The sequence below is a fragment of the Schistocerca gregaria genome, chromosome 7 (assembly GCF_023897955.1).
Source record: "Schistocerca gregaria isolate iqSchGreg1 chromosome 7, iqSchGreg1.2, whole genome shotgun sequence".
In the NCBI taxonomy this organism is placed as follows: Eukaryota; Metazoa; Arthropoda; class Insecta; order Orthoptera; family Acrididae; genus Schistocerca; species Schistocerca gregaria.
Genome location: NC_064926.1, coordinates 283,990,731 through 284,014,615, shown reverse-complemented (window position 1 = coordinate 284,014,615; position 23,885 = coordinate 283,990,731). Strand labels below are relative to the sequence as shown.

The 23,885-nt window shown below is 38.6% G+C and overlaps 1 protein-coding gene across 2 annotated transcripts in view; it reads right to left on the bottom strand.

The window, feature by feature from the left end:
• LOC126282114 (ribosomal RNA-processing protein 8-like) overlaps positions 1-23,885 on the bottom strand; it is an 82,716-nt gene that overhangs the window by 2,030 nt on the left and 56,801 nt on the right. For both annotated transcript variants that reach the window (XM_049981579.1, XM_049981580.1), the window contains exons 3-4: positions 21,868-22,029; positions 14,562-14,801 (exon numbers count right to left, since the gene is read on the bottom strand). In XM_049981579.1, the coding sequence (XP_049837536.1) occupies positions 14,562-14,801; positions 21,868-22,029 (402 nt within the window). The remainder of the gene's footprint in view (positions 1-14,561; positions 14,802-21,867; positions 22,030-23,885) is intronic.

Genomic DNA, 23,885 nt, shown 5'->3' with positions numbered 1-23,885 from the left:
CAGAGACAATATTCAAGTGATCCATGTACACTGAAGAACATATGCATTAATAGCAGTTCTGTTATCTTTGTCATCCCTTTACCCAGCATCAGACTATTTTCGATATTTCTCCACTTTTCCCTGTCGTCCCACTACTCTTCTTTTATAACCATTTTGTTCCAGTACAGAATCATTCAACTTAAATTGTTCTTGATTGAGTTAATGCATTTTGCTCTGGTCACCCCTTTTGCCCTCAAATTGCCTCCATATGGCCATTTGGTATTCTTCCATCCTCCATTCTCTTTACATGTCCAAAACATTTTAACCTCCTCTTCTCAGTTCTATCATTAAACTTTTCAACTCAAAGTTCCTTCGTAACATCTTCATTTATCAATCTGTTTTTCCTTGTTTTTCCTAACAAGGCCTCCCATCTTGAACAATGCAATTATTATTTCCTTTCTCCATATTTAAGGCACACATTTCTTGAGTTCATATGCATCTTAAAAATTCCATGTGGTTGACAATTTTAATGACTGTTTGTATACACAATTGGATTTGATGCATATATTCTTAAGTGTTTTCATATCACTATGGATGTTTTCTGAGGCTGAAACTGGCCAACTGTGATGAGAAAACAACCTTTTATTTTTGACAAAACATTTACACTCCTGGAGGATCAACTGTTGTAGTTTGCAATACCAACAGACTTGATATTCAAATGTGGCTATTAATGATATTTCTCCCGGTCACCCTTGACATCCTATTTAGTTAGTTTTAAACAGTCATTCTCTGATCTACAGTTACTTCCAAACTTGGTCACTCTGTTTGCCCATGTAGTTAATTTGATCATTTTAAGTCTTCGTCTTCTATCTCAGCATTTGGCACTCTGTGTACCCTTAACATGAACTGTCTTGGTTGTCACAGTGAAGGCCTTCTGTGCTTTGTCTTGATGAAGGCCACCTATCATAGGTCTGTATGAAGGGTATGCAGCCAATATTGCCTAGGTCTCCAAATAGGCACTTACCACTTATTACCAACTTTCTAAGAAAGCCCGTGTTTTGCTGCTATTTCTTGATCTGCTCGAAGTAAGTTTCCACACCACTACAGATGGCTTTTCCTCATCTTCTCAGTGATTGGTGCCACTATGAACTGCGTGCAAATTTCATCACTGTTGCAGTATCCTGAAGTGTAAGGTCACATGCCCAAGAAAGAATTTTGATGTTTATCACAGCAAGTTGTTCTGCTGCCTACCATTCTGCACTGTAAAAGGCATCTGAGCAGATGGCAGCGCTTACTTTAAATGTACTAGGTGAGACAGAATAACACGAATGTTTGAAATGAGTAGTGGCAACCATAGGCAAGTGCAGCACTGTGGGTACATGACAGTTAGTGAGTAAACAGTCTGCCATTTCAGTACTCATTGATCAGTGGAACGGAAAACAGCGTGCATTTGCTATAAAAATGTTTTATAAAAACAATGACAGTTTGGTAGCAGCAGGGCATTTCAACGTTTTTATAATTTAGGACGCCATGATGGCTTTTTGTCGAAACACCGATAAAATGTTGGATTAATAACTTTGAAGAGACTGGATCAGCCATCAAGAAGAAAAAACAGGAAGATGAACATTTGATGTCATACATGAGTCTATCTTACAAAGCCCACACGTTCAATTCATATGTAAGCAGCAGTGGTTGGAATGTCCCGGGAGAGTGTTCACAGACTTCTTCATCTTGATTTAAAATTTCATCTGTAAAAACTACAGGCGGTGCAACAACTGAAGGACAACAATTATCGGATACAATTAAGGTTCTGTCAACAAATGATAACAAAAATAAACAAAAATGATGAATTTCTAAACAAGTCGTGCATGTCAGATGAGGCACATTTTCATCTCACAGGTTATGTGAATAAAGAGAACTACTGTTACTGGGGCAAAGACAAATCCTAAAGACGTTCATGAGCACCCTTTTCACACCTGTAAAGTGACAGTATGGTGTGGTGTTTCATCATGGGATTACTGGACCATATTTTTTCCGCAAATGAACAGGGAAACACTATAACTGTCAAAGCCGATCATTACATGGAGATTTTACAAACTTTCGTTGCACCTGCACTGAACAACTTTCTGAACATTCAAGAAGCCTGGCTTCAACAGGATGGATCAACTGAACACACTGCACGGCAGTCAGTGGCATACGTGCGAGAATTGTTTGGCAACCATGTGATCTCGCGATACGCTAACATTCCCTGGCCCCCTAGATCGCCAGATTTATCAGTTTGTTATTTTTTTTCTTGTGGACTATTGCAAGAGCAAAGTCTACATGACTCGATCAAGAACCCTGGATGAGTTAAAATAGAGAATTCAGGATGCAATTAACGGTATCCTGGCTAAGATGTTGCATCAGTCAATGAGGAATCTCAACAGCAGATTTAACTAAGGTATTTGTACAGGAGGATACCATGTAAAGTACGTAAAATTTTTTAAATGCCATCAATGTTTCATAAATGGCGAAGTTGTAAGGTTTCAATTACTATGAATGCAATTTCTTCCCTTAATCACTTCTAGTTTTATTGGATTGTGGAAATGTTCCTGTTTTTCTATGTCACCCTGTACAAAAATGTGGAATTTGGACTCCAAATGAAAAATTGTAGTATGCTATGACTACAAATAAAAAATGAAGCACTGCAATAATTCACCATTAACAATTTTCACTTACATTTTGCTGCAGTGTTTCTAACGTTCTCATTCATATCACATAAAGAAAAATGATACAATTAAAACCAAGTGATATTACATAACCAGAAGTACATTTACTGGATAAGAGTAGACAGAGGTATATAAACCACTATATGTACACTTCCATAACTGTAAATTTTAGATTTTACAGTTTCTAAAATTACCTCAGGTAGGACACAAGAATTGTCATTTTGGGTCCCACTCCAGCATGCAATTTAGCCTGTCACAAATTTTTATGTCTGTCAGATCTTGTATGTAATTTCCCAGGCTTTTATGGCATGGTTGAATGGATTTTCTTGATAAACACATTGTTTTATCCCACACAGAGAAGACTTTAGAGAAAACCTCAGTTCACTAGTACAGATATTTCCCAGTCATACAGTGGTAACTGAAGAAGACATTAATCACTGTAGTATCAGGTGGAAAAATTACAATGGTGGATGTGTCCAGACATCTTGCCAAACATTCCTGGAAACTACCTAGAACAGATAGTTTAGGAGTCCAGTCATAATGGAAATATTGTTGTTGGTGTTGTGGTCTGCAATCCTGAGACTGGTTTGATGCAGCTCTCCATCCTGTGCAACCCTATCCTGTGCAAGCTTCATCATCTCCCAGTACTTACTGCAACCTACACCCTTCTGAAACTGCTTAGTGTATTCATCTATTGGTCTCCCTCTACGATTTTTACCCTCCACGCTGCCCTCCAATGCTAAATTTGTGATCCCTTAATGCCCCAGAACATGTCCTACCAACTGGTCCCTTCTTCTTAAGTTGTGCCACAAACTCCCCTTCTCCCCAATTCTATCCAGTACCTCCTCATTAGTTATGTGATCTATGCATCTAATCTTCAGCATTCTTCTGTAGCACCACATTTCGAAAGCTTCTATTCTCTTCTTGTCTAAACTATGTATCGTCCATGTTTCACTTCCATACATGGTTACACTCCATACAAATACTTTCAGAAATGACTTCCTGACACTTAAACCTATTCTTGATGTTAACAAATTTCTGTTCTTCAGAAACGTTTTCCTTGCCTAGGCCAGTCTAGATTTTATATCCTCACTACTTCAACCATCATCAGTTATTTTGCTCCCCAAATAGCAAAACTTCTTTACTACTTTAAGTGTTTCATTTCCTAATCTAATTCCCTCAGTATCAGCCGACTTAATTCGACTACATTCCATTATCCTCGTTTTGCTTTTGTTGATGTTAATCTTATATCCTCCTTTCAAGACACTGTCCATCCCGTTCAGTTGCTCTTCCAAGTCCTTTGAAGTCTCTGACAGAATTACAATGTCATCGGCAAACATCAAAGTTTTCATTTCTTCTCCATGGATTTTAATACCTACTCTGAATTTTTCTTTTGTTTCCTTTACTGCTTGCTCAATATACAGATTGAATAACATCGGGGAGAGGCTACAACCCTGTCTCACTCCCTTCCCAACCACTGCTTCCCTTTCATGGAAATATACTGGATCTTAAGCCAATAAACAGACCTAACCTCTTTCAGGATGTCCATATTGAAACTGACATCACCTACTATCATGTACATGTACCAAAAGAAGTTGAAAGATCAGCTAAAACAAATAAGATGATTTACATATTTAGTAAGTTAGTTAAAATGCAGTTCTGTTACATATCAAAACATTTAAGTCAGAGCAGGAGCATACAGAAGGACTGTGTGTCAAGCTTGAAAGAATAGTTGACCATGCAGTGGATAGTTATGCGCCTAGCAGAACAGTTCATGTTGGGAGGGACCCTTCATGGCATACAGTCACTCTAAAGAAACAACAACTTCTGCAAAAATAGGTGTAAAACAAAGTATAGGCCACCACATAGAGAGATGGTAAATGAAATGTGTTTGATTGCCACGAGGGCAAAACCTTCAATGACTACCATAGTTGAATCTTACTGAAACAACTCGCAGAAAACAAAAAAAAATTGTGGCCAAATGTAAAGGCTGTCAGTGGCACTAAAGTTAGTGTAGACACACTCGTGAATGACACAGGAATTGTAAGTTAGGGTACAAAGCAAAAGCAGAAATACTAAACTCTGTTTTCAATTGTTCTTTACTGAGGAAGGTGCAGACGTGCTGTCCTAGTTTACTTCTCACACAGTTGCCAAGAGGGGGTGGTGTGTGTGTGTGTGTGTGTGTGTGTGTGTGTGTGTGTGTGTGTGTGTGTGTGTGTCCATAATATACATAGGCCCCTTAAATAAAAATCTCTGCCCAATGATTGAGAAAAAACACAGGTCACTCCTCTCTATAACATAGGACCAAAGTACAATCCTACACGGTCTTGAACTGTGTGACTGACTTGAGATCTTTTTGCAGGCAGGACACAGCATGTTATCTTGGATGCAGAGTATTTCGCAGAAGTAGAAGGAAATTCAGGCATGCCCCAGGGGAGTGTATTGGGACCCTTGTTGCTTATGTTGTGTATTAATGGTGTTGCAGACAATATTAATAACAACCTCACAATTTTACCTGATAATGGAGTCATATACAGTTAAGTTACGTCTAAGAAGGCTGCAGAAATAGTCAGTCAGATCCCTAAAAGATTTCAAAGTGGTGCAAAGATTGCCAACTTGCTTAAAATCTACAGAGGCCTAGACTTCACAAAATGAAAAAAAATTGTATCCTATGATACAATATCAATGATTTACAATTAGAACCATGCAACTCATAAAAATACCTGGGTATGACAATTTGAAAGGAGATGAAATGGAATGATCACATAGGCTCAGTCATAGCTAAGGCCAGGTGGCAGACTTCAGTTCATAGGCAGAGTACTGAGAAAATGCAATTGGTCTATGATGGAGACCACTTACAAAACACTTGTGTCTCACATCTTAGATTATTACTGCAGTGCATCAGATATGTACCAATTGGGAGTAACAAGAGATACTGAACATACACGAAGAAGGATGGCATGAATGGCCACAGGTCTGTTTGACTTTACAGAAAAGCTTATAAAAAAAACTGGGATTGGCTGGCTCTTGACGACAGATGCAAATTGTCCCACAAAAGATTACTTATGAAATTTTAAGACCCAATATAAAGTGAAGAATCTACAAACTTTGATTGCCCTACATATTGCTCCTGTAGAGACTGTGAAGACAGAACTAGACTAATTACTGCACATAAAGAGAAATTTAAGAAACCATTCTTCCCGTGCTCCATACACAACTGGAATGGACAAGAATCCCTAACATGTGGTGCCATGCTAAGTACCCTCTGCATGCGCTTCACAGTGGTTGGCAGAGCAGAGTATGCATGTAGAAGCAGATGCAGACATTATTTGTGAGGCTGTGTTAGTAGTGATTTGAAACCTCAACTTCTTCACTAATATGTCCTCTGCATATGGAGACAAAACATTATATAAAAATAAAAAAATATGTCCATCCAAGCACAGCATAACAGGCTGACAAACCATGTAAAAACTCGCAAAGACATGTGAATAATAGTGGCAACTTAAAATTGTGCTGGACTGGAACTCAATCCCAGATTCCTGCATTTCATGCACTTTGTGCTGTCAACTAAACTAAGTGTGTACACCTCACAGACCAATTCAAATGCTAAGGTAGTGCAATTGGTAAATGACTGCTGACAAGAGGTGGGGATCTCGACTCAAATCCTGGTTCAGGAGGACTAGTCACAAACATTTATCAAAGCATATACTCTGTTAAAGAGGTGGAAAAGTGCCATCTCTGACTAAATAATTGCAGTTGTACCTACTCTCTTTTTGGCTGAATCCACATCTTACATTGTTCTTGCTGCCCCACACTGACTGGCTTCAGTCTGCTTGTAAATGACAAATATGCTTATGTCATTATTATATTCTTGTTGAGTTTGCAGCAAGATATTCAAGTCAAATTAATACAATGGGTTGATGGCCCCCCTGGCTCTCATATTCAGATGAGACACTGCTGTTTCTGACTCTTGTTGAACTGATGCTACACTGGAGCCAGGATTCCTATACGGGTCAGGAGAGTACTCAGCACATGTGCCAATTGCCGTGAGAGCTGCCTGCATTCCAAAACGTACTAGCAGTGCTGCCAGGGTGAAGGTGAACAAAAATGACATATTGCTGCCATAACTAATCATCAAACATTTTTGCTAATTGAGAACATAGTGTTTTAATGCTGGGCAGCCCAGGGTTACACAACTTGCTCTAAGGATAGTCCTTGTACCTAGTAATAAGATTATCAGCCAGCCTAATTTCTATGTATTCCTTCAGGACACAATCCCCGTAACGAGAAGTGGCAGCAACCACTTATGTCTCATTATATTTGATTGCATGACCATCGCCTAAGTGATGCTTCAGCACAGCATGTTTTTGCAATGTTGTCCCTTGTGTGTATACAAGAATGCTGAAGGTTAGATTGGTAAATTGAATAATAAATGAGAAGGTACTGACTACAACTGGATAAAGATGAAATTTATGGCACAACTGGACAAAACAAAGGTACTGGTTGATAGAACACATTGTGAGCCATCAGGAATCATCAATTTGGTAATGGAGGGAAGGGTGTCAGGTAAAAGTTGTAAAGGGAGACCAACACCTGAACACAGTAAGTAGATTCAAATGGATGTAGATTGCGGTAGTTATGCAGAGATGAAGAGGCATACGAGATAGACTAACATTTGGAGCTTCATCAAACCACCCATCCTGTTTGGCGGTATGTCCCACACACCTGTGCCCAACAGTACAAATACTTTCACTGATAGATGCTATACCAAAGTGATGGTACCTTACAAACACCAGGATTTCTTAGTCCCATATCATCTTAAACTGAATTCAAAAGGGCATTAATCTTGTCTGGCAGGGAAATTTCTTAAAAATTCTCTCAATATTAGCTGATACGCTCCTAGCATACAGTGGAGTAGCAAATGGTGTAGATTCATCTTGCTGCACTTCCTGTATTAGTCTTCTTTTTCTGAGAGAATCCATTCTGTTTCAATACATATGCTGTTCAAAAGACCATATCTGATGCACAAAGCTTACCATAAGAATTTAAACATCTGAAGTCTATATGAGGGTGATTCAAATGAAAACCTCAAAACTTCCTTAAAATTTAGAAAAGATGTATGGAGGAGTTTGTAGGGGGCAGAAGTGTTTCTTGAGGTTCAGAAAATGACCAGTATGTGGCAGAGTGATGCTAAAATGTGGGAGAAGTCAGCAGTGCCCCCAACAAAACAGCCATCCCACTTCAACATGCACCGTGTTTGAGCAGTGATCTGTGATGTGTTTTTTGTATAATGAAGTGGCTAACCAACTGAAATTCATTTTACAATGACAGTGCAGTATGGTGATTCATGTTTTGTCATTGCAGAAAGCGTACAAATGGTGTAGGAAGTTTAAAAGGGCTGTAAATTCCATGGAGGGTGCAACAAGACAAGGGCAGGCTTAGCACACAGCAACAGGTGACAACATTGCATTAGTGGAGGAGTTTGTACAGGATAACAGACATGTAACTCGGAACAAAATAGCCACGAGTTTGAAGATAAGTATTAGTTCAGCACATTGTTCACAATGTGATGCACTTCAATAAGGTGTCTGCAAAATGGGTGCCACATCAGTCTGGTACATACCCCTAATTTACCAGACCTTCCACCTAATGACTTTCATCTGCTGCAATAGGAGGCAGGCATTTCAGTAGTGACAAACGGATGAAAACACCACTGCATGACTGGCTACCCACAAAAGCAAAAGAATTCTTTCATTGAGGTATCTATGCACTTCCATGGTGGTGGAATATGTGCATTCATCAGTTTCTTGTTCATTGTTCCAATTGAAAATATAGCATTTTTAAAATTCTCATTTGAATCACCAACATATATAAATGGAACTGATACTCTGTGAAACAGATCCACCATGCCTTGGTGTTTAGACCATCATAGGAAATACAGCAATCTGAATCTACATCATTTGCTTAACTATTAATACTTTTGGGACAGGTCTGTGGAACATTACTGCTGCATAAGATCACAACATTCCAAAAATCCATGGTTGCAAAGCCTTGGTCACCTGTGTGGCACACAATGAAATATAATGAGAGCAGAAATAAATTGTTTTTGTTTGCCTCTACCACTGGTGCTACACTTGTACCTTTTGCAGTGGGACCTGCACTTGCCACATGCACTGAGTACAATTTACTGACTGTATAGGGGTACCCACTCCAGTTTAGGATCAGGTCATCAAGACTCAGCAATAGTTGCAACTTATCTGAAGGTGATGGCCAGGTGGACATGAAATGTATTCGCAGTTGCGAATGCGGACAACCATCAGCTGTATAATGGAATGACACCAATAAAAATTTGTGCTGGACTGGGATTTCCTGCTTTCACAAGCTGTGGCCTTACCATTTCGCTCTCTGACCATGACTTAATGCCAGAACCAAACTTCCATATGTCGTCAACCATATGTCAACAACGAGTACTCTTACATCCATTATGTATATTCTCGTACAAGGGAGACATTAAAGTGAAAGTCCTTGACAGTGTCAGCAGATAAATATGAGGCTGCAGTGCCTGTGTTATTCTGAATTATGATGCAATGTTCCTTTGGGCATACTTGCATGTCAAAAGGGACAGGCACTGTGGTGACTACGGCTGTTATGAAATACATGAAATGTATTGACAGTTGTTTGTGAATAGGGACAACCATTAGTTGTATAATGAAAATCTGTGCCAGACGAGGACTCGAACCCAGATTTCCTGCTTATCAAGAGTGGTTGCCTTATCAATTCTGAACAACACAGGCACTGCAATATTGTCAAAATATTAGGTTGACTTGACTTGAAAGATTTGGTTGCAAACTCAAGAAGAGTATCATAAGTTACTCTGTCAACAAATCCTATGAGGTCTACTCAGATTAACTTTAAATGCGAACATTTTTAGGTTAGGCTTTACCGTGACTGTTATTGACATTAAATGAAACAATAAGTTTACTGTTACCAGTCACTGTTTATTTGTTTCCACGACGCGTTTCGAAGGTTTAAACCTCCATCATCAGGCAGTACTCAGATTGTTGATAACAACCACTGTCTGCAATACCATCAAGAGTGACACAGCCTTACAAGAACATATTTTTAACCTATTTCTATGTCATAACACACAAAATCTTAAGCCAAAATTGCAATAGCAAAATGAAACAGTTAAAAACAAACACAGGATCATTTAAAAAAATTATAAACACACTGCAGACTCTTATTATAAGAAGTTACTAGTGGTACAATTATTTCAATCAGGACTTGATTATCTGTTACGTTTTAAATGCATGTTGCCCACACCCACAGATTGTATGTACCTATCATGCAAATGTCAGAGCTATTCCCTGGCCATTGCCACAGTGGTTCTTCCTTTTCTTCCTTTGCTGCCTGCAACGATTGTTTACTGTAGCATGGAGTTTAGGACCCATTTAGCTTGAGGCTTTCCCCTTTCTTGTTGAAGCTACTCTCACATTTGTCGATTTCTATGGCTTCTCTAAACAATCAGGCAAGGTAGTTCTTGTTCACAGTGAGAACTTTCGTGTCAGAGAATTTTATTATGAGGCTGGTTATTGCAGGTTGGTGCCTCATGTCCTTACCCAATCTTATACTTTCTTTGATCTTCTTGGTCGGTTTGTAAATAGTCTTTATACTATGTTTGCCCAATATATAGCCGACTCCACCCATCATGCTGGGGCTGTATGGCAGAAAGGTCTTACCCAATATTTCTTTTTCTTGTTGTGTCACTTCGCTGAGTGTTACATTTTGTGATATCTTTTATGCAGCTGGTGGAGTATATCTTCCTCCATAGGATGCTTTCCAGGTGTTTCATCCTGCATCTAAACTGCTGAGGCTCACATATTTGTACTGTGTGCATTACAAGCATTTCAATCATTCCACTTTTCTGGCTTGGGTGAGTATTTGACAGTTTGTGCATGTAATGGCCTGTATGTGTCAGTTTTTGGTACACACTGTATTCCAGGTTCTCTGCCTTGTAAACAACACACCTAGAAAGGGTAGCTGCTTGTCCTTTTCTACCACCACAGCATATCTTATGTTGGCATGGGGACTTTTCAAATGTCCTACTAATGCACTGACTGATGAACGTGAGACAGAAGCTCACAGGCAATATGTCAACAAGTGGCAACAAAAGTCTTAATAGTTTTGTTTCAGGAAGTACCACACAGGAAAATATAATAAGCAAAACTGAACAAAGCACTTTTACTATTGTTTTTAACACATAACAGATAGTCGAATACTGGGTGAAATACCTCTACTAACTTCTTGGAAGATGAGATCATAGCCTCTATAATTTCTTAAAATGGTGTTATGTTTAGTTATAACTATTTAATTATGCTATTGCAATTTCGGCATCTGTGCTAGGAGAGAGGCTCAGATTCTAAAATGAGAGGGACCTACCTCTACTGAGGAATTTATTAGTTTTCTTGACTGAATATTACTTTGGTACAATATATTCACTTAACAATGTCTTCTTGGCTGCTTTGTGTGTGCACTTTACTTTGAGGTGCAAAAGGAGAAACCATGGTTACTAGAATACACGTATCCACCACCTGACACTGACATCACAGGCAACCCTGTTGCCACTCAGTAGTGCACTACTGAAATAACCTTTTGTGTTCTCATTGCATTTTTGAGTGAATACAATGTTTTGTAATGGATGTGACTGCTGCCAGTGATTATTTTGCAATCATGTAACTACACAATAATAAGTCTTTCTGCCTACTGACGTGCAGTCATTAGATTTGTTTATGTTGTTGGTCAACAACCAAACTCTGCACCAAGCATTGATCCTCTGTAGTTCTCCTTACAGTTTCCTGCACTTTTCTAGCATTGCAACTTCACTATGTACATCGTGTCCCATTTATCTTGGTCACACAAAATAACTTTTTCTGGTGTGTTAAATGAAAAGTTTTTTCATCCAATGCTTTTTAATATTATTGGGTAATTTTTGCTGTGGGTATACATTTTATGCCTCCCCACAGAGATATGGGGAAAGGGTTAGGTTTTTAAAAAATGGAATCATGTACATTTTATTCAAGAATACACTTACCCTCTCCATGAGCTGGTCAAAAATTTATCACACTGTACCATTTTTGTCAACAGAACACAGATGTGCAAACGATAAACAATACAAAGTTTGTGAAGAAACCGAGCTGTTTGTTGCCTTGTTTGCACCCATTGTAATGCTCTAATAAAGGTGTGGTGTCTGTTTACAATTTCTGACTCAAGCAAACAGGTAAATCCTCAGCTCCCCTACGCACTTCATTTCTTGCTGCTTTTGCATACAGTAGACAGACATCAGAGTAACTTAGTAACTGCGTGGCAGTAGTACACATTGTGAATACAATTATTATTGTGTAAAGGTATATGAAGTACATGCATGATGATAAGGTAGAAATGCTGCTGTTCTATGGTGAAAGTATGTTGACAGGAAATAATTTAGTACCTTGCATTTTTAAGTTCAGTGCTGTTGGTGAACATTATGATTATTGTGTGTGGTAAGTTATGGAACCAAACTGCTGAGGTCATCAGTCCCTAGGCTTACACACAACTTAATCTGACTTAAACTAACTTGCCCTAAGGACAATACACACCCATGCCCAAGGGAGGACTCGAACCTCTGATGGGGGGCAGCTGCGGGAACCCTGGTAAGGCACATCAGACCGCGTGGTTACCCTGTTTGGCAATTATTATGTAATTATGTCTACCTTGTACTCTACTCTACATACCTGTACTGTAATTTGGTATAAGTAGGTGAAATTCTGTCTCTCTGTGTAATTCTGAGTTACTTAAAATAAAATGGTTTCATTAAATGGCCAAGGGTTCCTTTTCTAACTGTCAATAACAAGTGGTTATGATGGGACAGTACATCTAACAAAGTGTTATGTTTTAAAGTAAAGATGATAAATAAACTAATACAATAGTTAATGATACTAATACACTAGTTAATGATACTAATACAGTAATATTTATGACAATAATAATAATGAGTCAGAGAGGAGACAAAATGTGCCTGGGTTTGGTCTACTCAAGCTCTTGGTAAAATAATCATCCAACATGCTCTTTGAATTCAGACTCGTGCTCAATATTACACCAAGAAATGCCTTAACTTCTTTCAATGAAACATCTTTCCATAAGTGTGCACAGAATGTTTTGTTAGAGTGGTCATTTTCTGTATTTCACAGACTTTCCCGTTACATGTGATACATCATAAGTTATTCTCTTTCTTCTTTACCACTAACTTTAGGTTCACTGCAACAGACCATTTTCAAGTGGTGTGTTGGACATATCACAAGGTGTTACCACATCGGATCTAGTAACAAAGTCAAATGAATACACCTTGTGATCAGGTAATGATTTTGCCAAATTGGCTTCTCCACAGCCAAAATCAGCAATCACAGTCTTAGTAGGCCTACAAAAATATCAAAAGTATTAGTATTTGAAGAGTTATTAATAAGGAAGGAGCAAGAAGATTCCTCTTTCTCATGCTCATCTATAAACTCTCTTTCATCCTCAGTATCCTTCAAAAGCTGTTCCCAAATATCATCATATATATGCCTTCTGCCTGCCATCTCTATAAAAGCAAAAATTATGTGATAAGGGCACAATCACTTACATATGACTAAGCATATAGAGTTGTCAACTTACACTCTCTGGTGAACAAAGTTGGTACTATGTGATGAAATGCACTGAAAGCATGTTATAGCAGAGCAGATGAAAAAACTAACAAGAAGAGCGTATCAGACAGTCTTCCATTGGAACAAAGTGGAAAATCTGTATCTTGGATACGTTCTAACAGTGGAGTGGAAAGGGTTAATTATAAATCAGTCACTACTCAAAAACCTCAAATCACTACTTGTCTGGATCACAAGCACACTTTAAGGAAACAACTTATTAACGAAGGTGCATAATCTTTGTAGCTACTCCCTTACAGTGTTCCCACTGGAAAACGGTATCCCATACATAATACCCGAATTACAGACATATAACAAAGACGTAGCCATGCAAATATTTAACGTCATAAGACAGTTTTTCAATGTAAGCAGTCAAGACAGAAACCACATGATCAATGAAAACTTTTAATTTGGTTACCAAAATTTGATTTCTTTTTCTTCCCCTCATGTTTAATGAATTTAAATGAAGAGAGCTGTAGAACAGTTTAAAATTTGAACAGTCTGGGTAGATATTCCAATCACAGCTACATTAGCGCTGTTGCTTTCTTCTTCATGGAGGGAACTGTGACAGGACTAACCTAAGTAAGTAGACATGCTCCAAAACCAGTTGTTTCCTCAGCTTGAAGATGATTCAGATGACTTCATGGTGCCCCACCTCATTTCTCTAAGCACATCCTATGTTACCTGAATGACAACATTTCAGGACGCTGGATTGGAAGAGCAGGAGCAAAACATGAACTTCATCACCGGTGACCTCACAGCTCTCCAGACCTCAGGCATTGTGACTTTCATATGTGGGGTTAGGTACAAGACCACATTTTTATCCCTGCCCCCCCCCCCCCCCCCCTCTCCATGAAGAAGAAAGCAACAGTGCTAATGTGGCTGTGATTGGAATATTTACCCAGACTGTTCAAATTTTTAACTGTTCTACTGCTCTCTCCATTTAAATTCATTAAACATGAGGGGAAGAAAAAGGTATCAAATTTGGTAACAAATTAAAAGTTTTCATTGATCATGTGGTTTCTGTCATAACTGCTGCTATGCCTGACACTCTTGAAAGTCTACGACATTGCATTGTTGAAGCTGTGAACTCAAGAACAAGAAACTGACACACAAGAACAACACACACAAAAAATGTACTTAATTTTGACTTTCTTACCCATTCTTGAGAACACGATTAGCCTCCAAGATGTAAGTTGACAAGTTGCTTCCCATAAGTGACAGGCAAAAGACGACGATGTCAACACTCTCATTTTCAAGTGGTGTGTTGGACATATCACAAGGTGTTACCACATCGGATGTAGCAACAAAGTCAAATGAATACACCTTGTGATCAGGTAATGATTTTGCCAAATTGGCTTCTCCACAGCCAAAATCAGCAATCACAGTCTTAGTAGGCCTACAAAAATATCAAAAGTATTAGTATTTGAAGAGTTATCAATAAGGAAGGAGCAAGAAGATATGTAAGGAAACCATCTTCTCAAAGCAGCTATGAAAGTACAATTTCTGTTGCCACATCAACAAATTTTCAAAAACAATTACATCTGCTGTGACTTTTATCATCTGACATCACTTCTATGTACCTCAAATATTTTGATTGGAATTTTAATTCTTACATAACTAGTTAACAATTAGAAAAAGAACTATCCAAAGAGGAGGTTCATAAATATCTTTCAATTTTTTAAGTTGAATAAATACAGTATTGCTCCCTCTTTAAAACCTCACCATCTCCAGGCAACTTTACTTTCATTAAATTTTAAATTTGTTTACAAATCTCATGGCTTCTAAAGCATTATTATGTCCATATTTCTGATTAATTCTTTGCACTATACAAACATTTAAGGAAGACTTCAAAAGCCTGTACAGTTTTCTCTTCACTGTTGATTGCTATGCAGTTTGTTATTTTAAATGATGAAATGTGATGTCAACTCAATTTAAGTTTCCGTTACGCTAACATAAATTCCAGGGTGAAAAGAATAAAAAGTAATGAGAAAAGGCGATCAATTATCCGTAGTCAATTGATGTGCAGATTACAGATACATGTAATGGCACAAAGGCATTAAGTTTCTAGCTTTTAAGCTACCACTGTTTTTCTACATTCTCTGTTGTGTATAATCAACCAACAAGATACTGCAACACACCGTTAAGATGGCTGGGGGTGAATGTGTTTGGTATATTTATTATTTACAACATAAATTTCTGTTTTATCTTCATCATACTCTCAGCAGTTTATTTTCTCTGATTGAATTTTCATTGTACTCTCTCACATTCTCCATTTCCATTTTTGAATGTTTCTCTTATCATTTACTCTAAACTCATGCTGTCACTTTGATAAGTGCTATGCTCCACTTGGGATTTTCATTTCTCTTGCTTTCTTTGTACTGGAAACACATTTTATCATACTCAAAATTTGCCATTACTTTTGCATTAAAATCTCCCAATATCTTGTGGAGGCATTTTTGCTGTTGTTTATCATTTACTATAGCTCTTCATACTGATTTAGCTGAATACTGATTTAGCTGAACTTCATGTAGCAAACTGTGGGTGTAGGGATAGCTGAGTGTGTCCATGGCCTGAAGTCATTGCTGAAGTTCCCTCAGCCCACTGGTAATATTCATCTAGCTCAGAATACTGACATTCCAAGAACTTGCATGTGGTAGCACAGTCTCTCTCAACGCTACCAATGGTACGGCCTCTGACAACCCAAAAATGTGCAAACAGTTACAGTGCATATAGATAGTATCTATCTGTATGCACTGTAACTGTCACTTTCACAATTTTGATATGATTTCTGCATTTTCAGAAATAAAATTTTTTATATGTTATGATGATTTGAAAAAGAGTCCTGGCCCAAAACTAGACATTGAGTGAATAAAAAAAGTGAACTTTGGACTGGTTTTTTTGTTGTACTGAAATAAGGGTAATCACCCTCGTATTTAGGTAATGTTACATCCATGGCCCCAATAATTTTTTCGCCCATGCAACAACAAACTTAGGCAATTCTGAAAAACATTTAGCATCAAAATTGTAAACAGGTTATTTAAAATAGTTGTATATTATTTAAGGAAGAAATCTTTGGAAAAGAAAATACTGAGTTCAGAGTAGAAAGATACATTGCAGCTTGTCCAAAATTCAGGATGGAAATGACAAACATATACTACTATTAATTATGCACACATACACACAAAGGATAGCTCAGTAGAAAGGAAAAAAAATCAATTAGTATACTGACAAAGAAAGCTGATAACAGGGCAAGAAAAAAGCCTCTGAACTACTGACAAACACATTTGTCATATTCTCAAAGTCCAGTTTCTCAGTCTGATCAGTTTCTATTGCATTGAAGCCTTAAAAAATACTACCCATCACATTGTAGCGATGAATGCAACATCTTTAGAGCAAAGCTTTTGCAGTATTCCTGTTGCTTCTGATTTAATCACAGCTTTCTTTCCTTTCTCTTCAGAAATGCACTTACAAGCTTTACTAACTGCATTTCAATTTGAATTTTGCTTTTGCAGGCACCTTTTCAAGCTGACCGTGCCTAGCCAAACAAAAATATTGCAGACACAATGTTGCCAGTTGCATGATGCAAACACTTCCATCTGTCTACCTTCCATTTCCCTCTCACTAATAAGAATTCCCACAACTATTACCACAGTTTCTTCCCCTCTCCCCTCTTTTTTTTCACTCAAAAACTCGCTGCCCCGAAGAATTTGCCATCCTGGGCCCGAGCCCAAGTATCCTGTGCATAAATATGGGGCTGAGGTAATGCTGGAGCAGGTCTAAAAATGAATAAGGAAATAGCAATGCAGGTAAGCTACTACGAACAGAATATTGAATGAATTATCATAGACAATATAGACAAGAAGCCAACACCCACCCACCACCATAGTACATGTTTATATGTCAACTACTTCCACAGATAATGAAGGAATTGAAGGGTTGTATGATGAGGTTAAGGAAACTATTCAGATAGTATGAGGTACAGAATTTGTGAATTTTTTCATAAACTTTAGAGATGCCAAATTTTCTGTATCATCATCATCTATAAATGAGCAAGAATGGGCACAACTGTTTTATTATAATTTTAATAATGATTAAATAGTAAAAGAGTAGCCCAAAAGATGTAGTGGACATCCTACATACAGAGCTATTCTACCTCCAAATTACAAAAGGTAGCACCATAATTCCAACATTCTTGGACAGACAACAGTTTAAAATTTGAACAGTCTGGGAACATATTCCAATCACAAGTCGGCACTGTTGCTTTCTTCTTCATGGCGGGAACTATGACAGGACTAACCTATGTGGACATGCTTCAAAACTAGTCATTTCCTCAGCTTGAAGATGATTCAGATGATGCCATTTTGGTGCAAGATGGTGCCCTGCCTCATTTCTCTAAGCATGTCTGATGTTACCTGAACGACACCATTTCAGGATGTTGGATTGTAAGAGCAGGAGCAAAACATGAACTTCATGACCGGTGACGTCACAGGTCTCCAGATCTCACACATTGTGACTTATCTGTGGGGTTAGGTACAAGACCACATTTTTATCCCCCCTTATGCCTGACACTCTTGAAAGTCTGTGACATTGCATTTTTGAAGCTGTGAATTCAATAATGAGAGACCAGCTGCTTCGCGTGAGGCAGGAAATGAGCCACTGTTTTGATATTTGTTGTGTAACACATGCTGCTCACATTGAATACATAAAAATTTGAAATTTTCTCTATCTGGGAACTTTGGAATTGCGTTTAGCTGTTTTGTAGTTTGGAAACGATAAATGTTTGAGATCTGTTCCTTCTTTCTGAACAGCCCAGTACAATCAAGTATTTGTTCTGTATTTTTATTATTTGTATGAAGTACTCTTATGGTAGTCTGTGGCAGACAGAGTTTCACAGAAGAAATCCCTGTCATGACAGGTGATGTATGAAGCTACCAACACACCGCGATGTGCCAAAGAGGATCTCAGAAGTACTCCATTCCTACATAGAATGAGGCTGGCTGAACTAATTAACAACACAAACTAAGAAAAAAAAATCATGTGAAACCTTTTAGTTAGTATGAGCTTAGCTACTGCTCAAACCAGACTTTTGTAGCCTTGTATGTAATACATTCACCAGTGGTTCAGGGGTAGCATCTTTAATAATCAAAACATCCTTGGTTCCAGGTTCGAACCCAGCCCCTGCTTAAATTTTGAATAAAATCATCAACAATGGCAGCTGAAGATTTCCAGCATAAGAAGTCACCCTCTCTCTGTGAACTACCTTGTCAAAGAGGGGAGAGGAGCGGAAGAGGTCCATGGCACAGTCTTGCCCTTGGGGTGGGAAACGTCTCCTAAAAGGTTGAAGAATCAGCAAGGACCAATAGCTTGAGGATACAGAAGGCATTGGAAACTACTAGATTAAAGACACATAATGTATATCGACAAAACATCTGAGCCATAATTGAAAAGTTTCATGACAATCTATCCATTGACAAACGATTCCAGAGTAGTTCCCCATTTGAATCTCCAGGAGGGGCTGCCAAGGAGGAGTTCACTATGAGAAAAAGATAGATTAACCAATGATAGGACAAAACTCTACAAGTCAGAGCTTGGAATGTCAGAAGTTTGAAATAGTAGGAATGCTAGAAAATCTGAAAAGGGAAATGCGTAGACTCAATCTAGTTATAGTGGGGATAACTGAAGTGAAATGGAAATAAGATAATGATTTCTGGTCAGATGAATGTCAAATATCAACAGCAGCAGAAAATTGTATAATGGGAATAGAATTCATTATGAATAACAAAGTAGGACAGAGAGTGAGCTACTGTCAACAGTTCAGTGTTAGGGTTGTTCTCATCGGATTCAACAGCAAACCAGTGCTGACAACAATAGTTCAGTTATATACTATGTGATCAAAAGTTTCCAGACAACCCGAAAACATACTTTTTCATATTAGGTGCATTGTGCTGCCACCTACTACAAGGCATTCCTTATCAGTGACCTCAGGAGTCGTTAGACATCCCGAGAGCAGAATGCGACGCTCTGCGGAACTCATGGACTTCGAACATGGTCAGGTGATTGGGTGTAACTTGTGTAATACAACTGTACATGAGACTTCCACACTCCTAAACATCCCTAGCTCCAGTGTTTCCAATGTTATAGTGAAATGGAAACATGAAGGGACATGTACAGCACAAAAGCATACAGGCCTACTGCATCTGTTGACTGACAGAGCGCCGACAGCTGAAGAGGGTCACAATGCGTAATAGGCACACATCTATCCAAACCATCACACAGGAATTCCAAATTGCATCATGATCCACTGCATGTACTATGACAGTTAGGCGGGAGGTGAGAAAACATAGATTTCATGGTCAAGTGGTTGCTCATAAGCCACACATCATGCCGGTAAATGCCAACGACACCTTACTTGGTGTAAGGAGTGTAAACATTGGATAATTGAACAGCAGAAAAATGTTGTGTGGAGTGACGAATCATGGTACACAATGTGGTGATCTGATGGCAGTATGCGGGTATAGTGAATGCCCAGTGAACGTCATCAGATCGGGTTGACGGAGGAGATAGAGAAGATCCAAAGAAGAGCGGCGCGTTTTGTCACAGGGTTATTTGGTAAGCAAGAGAGGCGCTCTGCATCGCGGTGTTGCTTGCTCACTTGGTTACGAGAGGGTGCGTTTCTGGATGAGGTATTGAATATATTGCTTCCCCCTATTTATACCTCCAGAGGAGATCACGAAAGTAAAATTAGAGAGATTAGAGCACGCACGGAGGCTTTCAGACAGTCGTTCTTCCCGCGAACCATACGAGACGAACAGGAAATAGAGGTAATGACAGTGGCAAGTAAAGTGCCCTCCGCCACACACCGTTGGGTGGCTTGCAGAGTATAAATGTAGATGTAGATCTGCCAGCATGTGTAGTGCCAACAGTAAAATTCAGAGGCGGTGGTGTTATGGTGTGGTTGGTGTATCCTATCCCCAATATTATTCAATCTGTACACTTGAGCGAGCAGTAAAGGAAACCAAAGAAAAAATTGGAGCAGTAATTAAAGTTTAGGGAGAAGAAATAAAACTTTTGAGATTTTCTGATGACATTGTGGATCTATCAGACACAGTAGAGGACTTGGAAGAGCAGATTAATGGAAGGGCCAGTGTCTTGAAAGGAGTCTATAAGATGCACAAGAACAAGTAAGATAAGGATAATGGAATACAGAAGTGAAACGTGGGTAACAGTCAGCTGAGACAAGAAGAGAAAGAAAGCTTTTGAAACATGGTGCCACAGAACAATGCTGAAGATTAATGGGTAGATAAAATAACAAATGAGGAGGTACTTAATCAAACTGAATCACAACTTGACTGGAAAAATGTACTGGTTGTTAGGACGCATCCTGAGGCATCAAGGAATAGTCAATTTAGTAACGAAAAGAAGTATGGGTGGGTGAGGGAGCACTGGAGAGGGAGTCATGAATACAAGAGTTGCATCAAACTATTCTCAAACTGAAGACCCCAACAACATCATACGATATTGCTTTGAGCGTAGCTAATGTGTCTCAGAACAGAGTTGGCAGACTGGCAAAATAAAGTGCTGCCAAACAGGCAAAAAAATTACAGGATTGGTCAGACAACACTTACTGATGACTGGTACACTTTTTGTAGACATTTTATGAACTGAGCAAATTTGTGGAAAGTATTAGCCACTGCTGTTGTGGTCTTCAATACAAAGACTTATTTGTGCAAGCCTTTTCATCTCTTTGCAACTACTGTAATCTACATTCATTTGAACTTGCTTAGTACAGCCTTGGTCTCCCCCTACAGTATTTACCCCCCCCCCTCCCCCCCCCCCCCCCACACTGCCTTCCTTTACCAAACCAACAGAATGTGTCGCATCAACTACTCTCCTCTTTTAGTCAAGCTCTGCCATTAATTTCTTTTTTCCCCGTCATTTCAGTCAGTAACTACTCATCGTTTCCAGCATGTACACAAAAGTTAGATACAGACAAGAGTGTCTGAAACTGAAACACAGTGTGAGTGTCAAAAAATCAAAGACAGGGAAATGTTAGAAATTAAATGAAAAGGAACCTTCATTTGAGGAAACTATAAAATTATGAGACATAATGGCTTGCCAGTGTTACCCTTAAGAGCTAAAATATTGGTAGTGCTGTTGGGAACATATTTTTATATGTGACGCTATCCTAGTTTATGGAACTTTCATGGTATGAGTTAAAATAGAAGGGCAGATCACTCAGTCCCAAGATAAGAGTGACCTACTTGTTTTTGGACCTTCCCCAACCTATTTCTTTCTGATCCTGAGCAAGGAATTTGATCTGTGACCATAGATGATTAGTTTCCTGCAGTAGAATGAAAGTAAAGGGGCTCAGTCAAGAAAAGTTATAATTAAATAACATTTCACACATTCCTTAGCACACTAAAGGTTGTACACAAAGAACAAACAAGTGATACAGTTCTTACTTTTTCTTAAGAGCATTTATTATTACATTCAGTGGATTCAGTGGCCACTTAGATACTTGCTGTCGATAGCCTTCGTGGTAGGCCTCAAAAGTGGAAATGTTATTCTGGAAAAATGTTTTGCTCTCTTCACTCTTTGAATTGTATAATTGTTCATTTATGTACCTGAAAAAAAAAAAAAAAAAAAAGACAAACAATCAACACACATCACTTCAGACATACATCACATTTTAACAAAACAGTGCAATGACAAATAAGTGTGCCTCTGATAACACGTGCCACTGTCCCAAAATTGTCTACATTCTATGTGTGCCATTTATATGATAAAAGAACTCTTTGCAAATAAGAAAATATGCATACACTATATCTGTTATATCCATTTTGAGTCAACAGTCTTCTGACTGGTTTAATGCAACCCACCACAATTCACAGTACCTAATATCCTCAATTTGTTGGATGTATTCCTATCTCTGTCTTCCCCTGCAATTTATTATCCTCTTCAGCTCCTTCTAGTACCATGGAAGTTATTTCCTGATGGCTTAATACATTTTTTATCATTCTGTCCTGTCATCATGTCAGTGTTTTCTATATGTTCTTTTCTTTGCCAATTCTGTGGAGAATTTCCACATTCCTGATCCTATCAGTCACCTAATTTTCAATATTTTTCTACATCTTCCACATCTCAAACACTATGATTCTTTCTTTTCCAGTGTTCCCACAATAGATTGCTCAGTACCATAAACTGCTGTGCTCTAACATTACTATGTATAATATGGTGCAGGAAACATGATGGCATTCAAAACTGCTTCCAGTCATCTCAGAATGGACAAATTCAGGTGCTGTACGGTTTTCTTGCTGCAAAATATTGGAAAGGTCAGGTAACAATGATGGAGGTAATAGCGATTATGCACACTTCTCTGCAAAGCACACCACAAAGGCTCAATAATATCATGATCTGGTGACAGTGGTGGCCAGAGGAGATGCAACAATTCATCCCTGTGATCTTAAAACCAGCCATGGATGATGCGAGCTATGTGAACAGGGGTCTGTTGTCTCAGAACACAGCCTCAGCATCAAGGAACAAACACTGAATCATGGGATGGATCTGATCACTAAAAGTGGTCGTATAGCCCTTGGGAGTAACGTCATCTTGCAGAGTAACAATGGGGGCCATAGAATACCATGATATGGTATCATCAAACTGCAGCCATTTCACTCTTTGTGCATAAAATTGCCAGAATTTTGGAACAGTGAGTAACAAGACTCATCCAACCAATTGACTTTCTTTCATTGGTCCACAGTCCAGGTTTTATGGCTTCAGAACTATTTTCATGTTATGGGAATTTGCATAACAGATGAGTGTTTTGGAATTCCATCTCATCCTCAATTGTCGGTTTGTGCAGCTCCCCTCATGCTGACAGGCATGACATTCGGTTCAGCAATTACTTTTACAGCTATTGCCTCCTTATTTTTTCCACAGTCCTCTTCAGTGACCGTCGTTCCCAATCAGTCAACACATTTTTTTGTTTGTGACTTAGCAGATAATGTTTTTCCGCTTTACCTGTATGCGGTATAAATCTTCAATATGGTGCCTCTAAAACACCAAATGCATCGACTCCCTTGGTTATGGATGCACCCACAATACAAGCCCCAACAATTTGCTCACTTTCAAATTCACTTAGCTCTGACATAATGCATTCACACTTACATGACTGACACTTGCAACATACTGAGAGTATTGCACAGGTGTCGCTCGTGATCAAATAAAATTGCGTAAACAGCAGGCTTCGCTAGCTTTTGCATTTATGTTCAAGCATACAATTTTTGCAGTGTTTCCACATTTTTGTCCAACTGCTGTATATTCTCAGAAATTTCTTCCACAAAATATAGCTTGTTTTAACTAGTAGACTTCTTTGGGCCAGGAATACCTTCTTTGCCTGTGCTAGTTTGCTTTTTATGTCCTCCTCACTTCAACTGCCATGTTTTCCTTTGTTTACAAGTTATCAGAATTCTTTCATCTA